The sequence below is a fragment of the Dermacentor andersoni genome, chromosome 10 (assembly GCF_023375885.2).
Source record: "Dermacentor andersoni chromosome 10, qqDerAnde1_hic_scaffold, whole genome shotgun sequence".
Taxonomy (NCBI): domain Eukaryota; kingdom Metazoa; phylum Arthropoda; class Arachnida; order Ixodida; family Ixodidae; genus Dermacentor; species Dermacentor andersoni.
Window position 1 is genome coordinate 34,013,499 of NC_092823.1, and position 9,807 is coordinate 34,023,305.

General features: G+C 45.0%; 1 protein-coding gene across 2 annotated transcripts; it reads left to right on the forward strand.

Annotated features, from left to right (window-relative positions):
• The first annotated feature begins 1,385 nt into the window (after positions 1 to 1,385).
• LOC126519309 (achaete-scute homolog 2-like) lies at positions 1,386 to 9,583 on the forward strand. Of its 2 annotated transcripts, none has more exons than XM_055065302.2 (2): positions 1,386 to 2,315; positions 8,987 to 9,583. In XM_055065302.2, exon 1 carries the CDS (start codon positions 1,633 to 1,635, stop codon positions 2,245 to 2,247), a length of 615 nt encoding a protein of 204 aa, XP_054921277.1. In that variant the 5' UTR covers positions 1,386 to 1,632; the 3' UTR covers positions 2,248 to 2,315; positions 8,987 to 9,583. The 2 variants fall into 2 exon arrangements, with proteins under 2 accessions (XP_054921277.1, XP_050024891.1); XM_050168934.3 differs by having other exon boundaries at positions 1,387 to 2,315; positions 8,980 to 9,583.
• The last annotated feature ends 224 nt before the right edge of the window (positions 9,584 to 9,807 follow it).

Below are 9,807 nucleotides of genomic sequence, written 5' to 3' on the forward strand. Positions count from 1 at the left end.
CGCTGATTATCATGCAGTGTTTTTTGTCCCCGCAAAGTAGTGTGGTTCGCCTAAGTGCTCTCTGTAGAATTTGATCGTGGAAACAACTTTTGTACGAGAAGAAGAGGAACAAGCATTACGGAAAAAGGAATTAAATTGCCTGATCACACGGGCATATGTGAGTCGGTGATAAGCGAACCTTTGTTTGATCTTTGTTAATCTGCCCTCACTTCAATAAAATTTGTTGCGTGTCTAGTTGAATTGAATTGAATTGAAAAACATTTATTCCATAAAGAAACGGTTGCGGAAGCAACGCTTGTCTAGTTGATTGAAGGCTGAGAGATGCATATCAGCAGAATAAAAAAAAGAACGTAGTAAAAAGGAGCAGGGATGAACAGAACGGGCATTTAAGTGGAGCACCCGTTCTTGTATTTTGTACTCCCTCCTTCTTAAGTTGCCCTGGTATACATGCCGTGTCATCGTTTCACTTACAGGTCTTCTTCACTTCTATATAAACATATCTTAACGGCTGCTTGCTCAATGCATGCTCTGATTTAAATTTGTGTCCTTCACTTCTTTCTCCACATCAGGCTCTTTCTATTGCCGACTTCTTCAGTTATTGCCTGTTGTTCTGCTTGTCAAATCCGGAGCACCTGCTCGTCGGCACATAGATAGAATAAACTTTATTTTCCAACGGATAAGGTGGTCTACCGGCACATACCTCTTGTGGGGGATTGGCCACGAATGTTCATATGCGCAGTGGCAGATCCCAGTCAGCGCACCCACTGTTGGAAATCGGTTATACGGACCCAGTGGCATATTGGCACGTAGGGGCTGCAGCAGCTACCGGTATCCGACAATATTTGAGTATCTGAGGAAAAAATAATTATGGGGTTTTACGTGGCAAAACGCCGATTTGATTCTGAGGCACGCACTCCAGAAGAATTTCGACCACCTGGGATTCTTTACCGTGCAGCTAAATCCAAGGGTGTTTGTGCATTTCGCCCCCCACCGAAATGCGGCCACCGAAGTCGGGATGCAACATTTGAGACTCTTGTGCACAAGCAACTATTTCCTCGTATCTATACGCTCCTAGCAAAGAGACCGCACGCAGACGTCTGCTGCCATCTGTGGGCGCGTAACGCAGACTCTTGGCACGAGAGCGCTAGCCCACGAAAGCACAAAAAGTGCCGCCGGCTTCACGCAAAGCGCACGAAGGCGGTGGGACGGACCTCACGGAAAGGAGGACCCCATTGTAGCGGGTCACGGGCGAACCGTCAGAAGTTCGCCGCCATTGGACGGATCCAAGCGGCGGCCCATTTCCTCTACGTGAGCGGAAAAGATGGAGAGCGGCTGCAGGCGAGAGAGGGAAGTTTGCCATTGTACACCTCAACCCCCGCAGAGCGGTCGCGTGCGTAAGCGTGCGCCACAACAAGAGCGGGAGCTCTAATGGCGACGAAAAGAAGAGCAAAGAGAAGTGGCAAAAAAAGAAAAGAAAATAGTGAACCAGCCGCTGCCAGGCTCGTGACTCCCTCGCCCGCGTAACAACCACCACTCTCTCCCGGCCGTCCCCCGTGCGAGCAAGTTGTTGCGGGCCGCGTGGTCCGCTCCCGGTGCTCAGTACGCGCGCAACTGCGTTCGCGGAGAGGTGTCATGAAGCCCGACCGTATCGCGCTCTTTCAGCACACCCACCATCACCACCACGCCGTCGTTCACCACGCGGAGAGTCACCACCACTCGCGCCAGTGCCCGCCGGCGAGCCCGAGGCCCACGGACGTGACTTCTTGCGTAGCAGCCACCGCGGCTCCGTACACCGCGGCCGTGGCCCGCCGAAACGAACGCGAGCGAAACAGGGTGCGACTGGTGAACAGCGGGTTCAACGCTCTCCGCCAGCACGTGCCCCAGACGGGCCAGAAGAAACTGAGCAAAGTGGAAACACTCCGGTCGGCCGTCGAGTACATTCGGGAACTGCAGCAGCTGCTGGAACTGACAAGACGCCAATCGGGATCACTTTCCGAAGACCAGTACAGTGCTCCGAAGGAAAACAGGGTTCCTGAGGGCGGATACCTGAGCTCTTCGCCACCCCTGACTGCGGAGTCAGCCTCGTCTCCCGGCAGCAGCAGCAATGAGTGCGGGACCCCTGTTTCCCACGTTCAGCGGGCGGGTAGTTTCCAAGACCACTGTGTCTCACCGAAGACGGAATCCTGCGGCGTTGACGACGAACAGGAAGTTCTGTGGGAACTCGCTTCCTGGTGGCCCGCGGCGTAGCATGGCTCAAGACTCTTGCTTGTGGTTTTGTTGAACGCTCCCGCGGTCGCCGTGGACGAAGTTCTTGCGTAAGTGCGCTCTTTGTCTGGTCTTGTGTGTAGTATCGCGGTTAACATATCTTTTGTCTTGCCTGCGAAGACATTTGTTGCCACTCGCTTCATCAGATTTCTTACATATCTGCTCACATCCGCAAAAAAGCGCCGCTGAATATCACCGGCGCCATTTCATCTTCAATTGTCCAGGGCTGTTTCCTACTTCTGCACATATGACAACAAGTGCTCTTCTATATCATAGATGACATGAAATAACTATCCACTGAATATTATGTTTTTTTAAGGTATTTGCATTGTAAAAAAGTGTATCGTCGGTTCCTACTTGAAATACTAGAAATGGCAGCACATTTGCGTGGTTTGAACTCTCATTGGTTGTTAAAGAAGGTTTTTCAACCGCTGTCGACGTCGACAAAACCTGGCGCTAGGTATCGGGGAAAGGTCCAACGGTACTACGGCACCTCTCAGACTTTGACTCAAAGTACTGGACATACCGCTGCGACGGGCGTAATTGGGGTTAACTTCTAACCATGATGCTGGTTCCCGACAAGATATCAAGCTGTACTCAAGTGTTGGAACTTCGCACTTGAAAAACACCTAGCACAGCACGTTTAATGTGAATTCTTTCAAAGTGCCTGGTATGATGCTTGCTGCGCAGTTCCCGCAGCCAAGTTATTTTTGCACAAAAGAAAGATATATGCTCAAATTGTACATTTTTTTAAAAGTCAACAAGGAAATCTTTTTGATCGTGCTGTCATCTAGCACTCTGACGAAGTTCCTACTGTTCCAAAATGAGCTCGTGTAAACTGCATTGACTATTCACGCACTCACCATCTAGTAGAGTGCAATAAAAAGAAGAAAAAACCAGAGGGCAGGAAAGACGGTGGTTCGGTCGATTTCTTGAATTCTGCTCGGCCAAGCGCTTTCCTTTATGACTTTCCTCGGCAATTTTCTCTGCTTTCACTCTGGCTGCCATGCGGTCTTTAGGATTCCTTGCATGACCCGTCAGCTGAAGATAAAGGAATCGTGCACCTAGAATTACTTCACAGTAACTTGTGATGCGCGGCGTGTCTGTGCTCATTAAATCGCAGCTCACTGATGGCAAGCGGCTTTAGAGTTGCTTGAACCTCTTGATGCGTTTGCCGTGATCTGGTGCTGCGCGTGTACTTCGCGGACACTTCTGGAAAGCAAGGCGTAGGAATGAAAGCGAAAGCCGTTCGTGCTTAATCAGACAAATTAGTTCAGGATGCGGCTGAACTATTCGCGTCACATATCTCGCGCACCGCTAGGAATTACAGCCTTCTTGTTCTGTAGTCTGTGCGCGGTAAACTCGTGTTATGATTCGATGCCTTAGTCTATAAACTAATTTATTTCTGCAGTCTCGCAAGTCAGTTACTTCTGTAAATTTACGGTTCAGATCGAATGCAACATACAGTGAGTGTAGTATTAATCGCTGATAATATATTTGCTGCTCGACCCTTTCTAAAATATGGGAAGGACCATTTTGTAGGGAATAATATGGTAAAGGCTCAAGCAACGAGCAGAAAAATGCACATAGCGAGATATAGCCAGGCATCCCTTAAGCAGTATTATGGACATTGTACGGACTAAAGAGAGCATCGGAATTTCGTTCAATGTTCAGTTCAAATATATAGAATGCGTATGATTGAACCCGGTCGCCACATATTTCCTAAATAAATGCTTGCTTTATTCTCGTACTTCATAGCTTGTTCATTCTGCCAATAACGCGCGTTGGGGAGCTCGTTGGTATAGATCACTTCGAAAGCAAACAGCGCGAAGAACGGCACTAAACAGAAAGACAAAAGACGGAGCGCCATCTACTAACTGAAGGTTTATTTCCACGTAAGGCGACTTTTAAACCATAGAAAACTAAAAGCCTAGCGTCTTTCTCTTTAGTCCTTTTTTTAGCCCTGTTGGCTTTTGAAGTTATTTGAGAGCCTTTAATGGGGCAAGTCTTACACATTAAACGGATATTCCCATTGTACCTTATCTTCTCTAACCATTTTTTGTGGTCGTCAGGACGTGATATTCAACTTTAAGGAAGAGGAAGAGGGTCTTAGGGAGCTGTTATTTTCAATAGTCTAGTTAGGGTTATTGAGATATAAAAACAAAAAGGGGGGGGGGGGGCTATATGACGCCGTGTTGTCGTTCGCTTCGTAGCTTTACGAGGAAAGCTTCTGTAATGCGCCCATGCATTATTAAATAATCTGGAGGCCTATAAACACAGCAAGGCTTTCAGTCTTTTTATTAACGGGATAAGTGACCCTAACGTGTAGATAATTATTATTTTCCTCAGGAAGTCTCACTGTCAGGCACGAAATAGGAAAATATTTCTCGGTTGTACTTTGCACACTGAAAATTGCGAGCAGTATGCGCTCATTCGCTCTATCGTTCAATTCAGTTCAGCTTACTTTCCTTGAAGACAGCCGACTTTGAAGGAATTGCATAAGGTGAGATGTACAAAATGTGATAATAATACACAAAAAGGGGGAAAATTAATGCAAATTCGAACACAACTTTGTTCGAGAGGGTCAGTGACTCGTAGCAGAAACATGGATGGTCAGGTTATGTCAGCAGCGTCAAGAAGGAGGCAGCATTCCTGTCTGTCGTCATTCGAAAAAAAAAATATACTAGAGAACAAGAGAGAAAAAACCACGCTAAGAATGCTGATGTTTGAGCTCGCGCTTGTGAAATTTGTCCCGGGTGGCAAGTCCAGTAAGATATGCGCGATGCTAGTGGGATAAAAGGTGCTTTATGAAAGTTTTAGTACGTCATAAGAATAAAAACAAATAGAAGCGATATGACGATGCACAGCGAGTGGCAGGATTCCGCGAGTAATTTCAGTGAAATCTGAAAAATAAATTAATTAATGCATGTTGTATTACAGCGCACCGTACAGTGAACGAGGCAGTGTGCTGCCGAAGTACGGCAGATCGTGAACACCTAGCAAGTAATTCGGTACTTGATGGGATTTCTTGTTTGTACAGAGTTGTGTCCCGTTATAGGCGACCGATAATCTTGTATAAGAAATCATGAACATCCCGTCGGTGCCCAGATCAATGTACTGCTACTAAATGCCAGCGCTGGACTGCAAAACAGAGTACGCAGTTTATGACTCTGACGCGTTTGGAATGATGTTCATTCAAGGTGAATTTACCGCGGCATTTTGCTCCATGAGCACTACCTGTTTCGTAGTCAACAAACGACATAACGTGCACATTGAAGTTGTCTCGGCGATGTAGTTTCCTACAAAATTCACTGGAGGGAACTCTGAGGCAGCGATCATTCAAGTGTACGTGTGAGAACATGCACATATTCGCGCTTTATTCTTTTGCTCGTGGCTTCAGATGTGCTAGCGCCGTTGTTTTACGCGCTTTTCCCTCTTAAATTTCAGGGAAATCATAGCTTTGTAAATTAATATAGGAATGCAGTAGGTTTCCACACATGTGCGTAATCGTCGCTCACTGTTGCATTTCCTTGGAGAAAATCGCTTTGCAAGCGGCAAAGGCCCTCGATGCCACAAGAACGCTATATACTTAAATGCGTCGCTCCTATGCTGGATAGACGAGCACAGTTGCACTCCCTAGACGCTAACGCCAGACTTATCTATAAGAACTTCTGTAGGAAACATTGCTTTCGGCAAGTTTGTTTTTGTACGTAGACATATTGCGCTCCATGGTTAAGAAAGCAGACAGAACAGCATGTCAGGCATTACGTTCAACGGCTCATGTTAGCGCTATATTTGCTTGTACTACATTAACACTATTATGTTCTTGCGCACTATATTTTCATGTTGTAGTGGCGGCGTAGAATCACACAGTGCGTAGACTCGAACACCTGATATTATTTGCATGAATGTGCTGATGTTCGCCAATAATTAAAAACGAAGCCCTACAGCCGAGTCACCACAGAATCGCTGGATAATTTTTGCGCGGAGTAACAGTGGTACCGATGAGAGTGCCGTTCGTAGAGCGCTTGAAATCACAGGCATACTCGGCAAATTTCAGTGGTGTAATTTCTGCATGGAAGTGCACTGGTGGGTATTTACAATATGCTTGTAGTGACTTATAATCGCCAAACATATGTTATCCTACACACCTTGCACGCTGTGTCTGTCTAGTTAAGTACCGTCGTACGGAGGCTATTATTTTAAACTTACAATAAGTATAATTACGAAATTACAAAACGGCCCAGGCAACCTTAGCTTTAATGTGTGCGAGTGAATGAATCAAGCGAATAGTTATTATTTGAAGTGAAATGAATGTTTTTTGTAACTGCACCGCTACTAGTAAGAACCCATATCTCCTCTACAAGGCTATTGTCGGGACCGCTTCTACTCCATGACAGCCAATTTCCTCTGGTGCACGTCCATTTTAAAGCTGCAATATGCTGCGCTTAATATGTGCATATGCACTTGTATGCAAGTGTGGCGAAGTTTATACTAATTTTTCTAATTTGGATATATGTCTTCGCAAATTTCTACAAGAAATACTGAGCCATTGTCCCCGCCATTAACAGCACATACAACTGATGCCATAGAACAGCGTAACCATGTCCGATGCCCATTCCTTGTTCTATTTCGACTTTCGGTGGTAACAAAAGTTTATTATTAATTGAGAAAATAAAGGCGCAACAATGCATAACGTTACCTACACAACTCCACGTTCGCTCCTAACATCCACTAGAATACCAGTTGTATTCTTTCCTTCTCTGTAATTTGTGCTGCCGTATTGTTGTCTCTAAAACTTATAGCTATAATTTTCGTTCTGTCGCTCTTCCTGCAGCCATTAGGTATTTCTGAATTTTTTCTCTACAGAAAGACTGGATGTTGGGCCAGTTGGTGTATTATGTTGCGCAAAATATTGCGCAAAAATATTTGGACCCTAACACCGGGAGCAGATGGCAACTAACGCTGCTATCAATTGCTTATTTCTATAAACACACCAAGGATTTCAAAGCTTGATCGAGCGAACGCACCAGGCCACTTCTTCATATGAATGCACGAAGACTTATCGTTACGACATCATCAGCTACGGTGCGTGTAAAATAGAAACATTCTAAAACTCAGGATGACCCTTGTGCAAAGTAGTTAACGCCTTGTTTGTGCCCATAGCGGGATGCGTGTTAATAAAGAAAGCTTTCAAAGCCAACCGGGTTGCGTTACGTGCCCACCTGCCTAGAACCTGCAGCTGGTAACTTCTTATAAATAAATTTTGGTCTCGCGAAACCACGCCTCATATGCACACCATCCACACTACTTAATATGCGGGACTAATGGTATTAGTTGTCTTTCTTCCTAGTTTTTTAGAGCACGCTCCCTAAGTCGGTCGTTCACACACCGTTCTCTCTGGCCGAAGTAAACCTGGGCGCCCTTTATAGGAGTAATATATAGAACCCCGACAAGGCCCTTCCCGAAGGAGCAATTATGCCTCGTTTGGCAATCTCGCTTGCCGTCATCGCAAATCCGAGGACAGAGCTTTGACTTATGTAATTGGACAACTTGTGTCGAAATTTAGGTATTGAAGGTTAGCAGCAGTATAATGTGTTTATGATATCGTTTTCAACCGCATCATTAATCTGCCGTTACTCGCTGGACAGTATCCGCGCCATATACTCTCTAACTAATTTGTATTTGTCTCATAATCACTGTCCACTGTGAAGAATACGCCTATGACATGTGTTTCTGGACGGATTCGGGAGCCTAAATGCCAACCATGTACTCGACGTCTTTTCAAATAATTCTTACTGAAGCATGCAGTTTTGAGTTTTTTTGGCAATTGTAGGAAATTACTCCCTCACTTTTGCCGAACAAGGTATTGTTAACTAAATACGTCCGGTAGTTAAGACATCTTTACGCTTGCATTGATTTACTTTCTCCTGAGGAGCATCGTTTAGCTGATTATTGCTGCTAAGGTACGGATTGGCACAAAACCGGCCTACTGCGTCCGATTTTTAAAAAAAATCCTGTCGTCCTTTCCAAAGACCACAATTCTCACCGCCTACAGAGGACATCAACCTTTTCTCGGTGACTGCAGGAACCTGTGCGATTCGCTGATCATAGTGTTGCGCTGATTGTTTGAAGTAAAGTTGAGCTCCCTAAAAGTTGACGTGTTACAGTAATATACAGCGTTTCGCTGCGATTACAGGATCATATAGCCAGCCTGTCGACGCGCGAACCGCATGTTCTTGCACGACAATTATGCTGTACTCACTCTGCCGTAGGTCATACCATGGCTGAAATGCTAGTAAGCCGTCACCTCCTACTTCTGTACTTTTCTTCTACTGCCTGTACAGTGCACCGGATGCTTCGAACTTCGTTTTGACTGGTCCGCCAGTCAAAATTCTTGAATTTAAACATTTAGTTTGCTTGCCTTAATTGCGGTATTGTGCGAGTTTTTTTATTGTGAATAATTTTTGTTCATACATACATACATACATACGTACATGTGTACGTACATACATACATACATACATACATACATACATACATACATACATACATACATACATACATACATACATACATACATACATATTCCCTATTGTATCATGTTTCTCAACACGTTACGATGTACATTTGAAGAAAAGATAAATGTACCAGCAGATTTACAGTGTCGGTGCCCTCGTACTCCATTTGCTAACAATGTTTTACGTGTTTTAGTCTGCAGGTTCCTGCCAAGGATGTTCCGGCCTGGGATCAGAGGGGGCGAAAGGGTGCTCGTCGCACCCACCACGAAAAACAACGGCCACGCGTGTCACCGCTCGGCCAAGCTTCTTTATTGCTTCGAGGGATGCCTCTAGGATTTGCCACGACACCTCGCTCATGTGATCTACCTTCTGCATGTCGAGTGGAGGACGTGCTTTGCGGTGCCATTCAAATCTGCAGTATTAGTGGACACGTCGCGTGTCGAAAATTTCAAGAAACACAGCATGGTTGTGATGCCTTCGCTTCTGCCAAACGTAGGTTTCCTATTGTTTCCAGGTTCCAACGTCCTGTACATACAGCTTGCGTGGTTCCAAAGTTACTGTGCCAAGGACCACTGTAAATAGACATTTTTTTCGTGAGTCCGAATATTTATAGCTATACATTTTTGATACTGTTTTTTACTACCTCAGAGTGCCATAGCCTATACATTTGTTGATCTTCAGGAACAGAATAACCAGAAAACACGCTCCAACTCATTGAAAATGACCTCATTGCGTTGTACGCATATATTGTTCTGTTCAAGGAAGACGTTGTTAAATAAAAGTTTTTCCCTTTTTAATGTGTACGTTTACTGCTACTTTCAGCGCTGAAATGCCCTGTTTGACACCTTGCATGGTGTCAGGAACTGATGGCATAAACTTAGCCGAAACGATCAAACATTGTGAAAATTCACAAACGTGCATACTCAAGTACACTACAGCTTCAACAACGACAACAGATACTCTATGTAGTTTTGCTTTCTGTCCTCGTCATTGTTCACGCTTCTGATAAGCAAATAACATC

What these genes read in the sequence shown, in the direction of transcription:
- LOC126519309 (XM_055065302.2), top strand. Translation starts at nt 1,633, where the DNA reads ATGAAGCCCGACCGTATCGCGCTCTTTCAGCACACCCACCATCACCAC.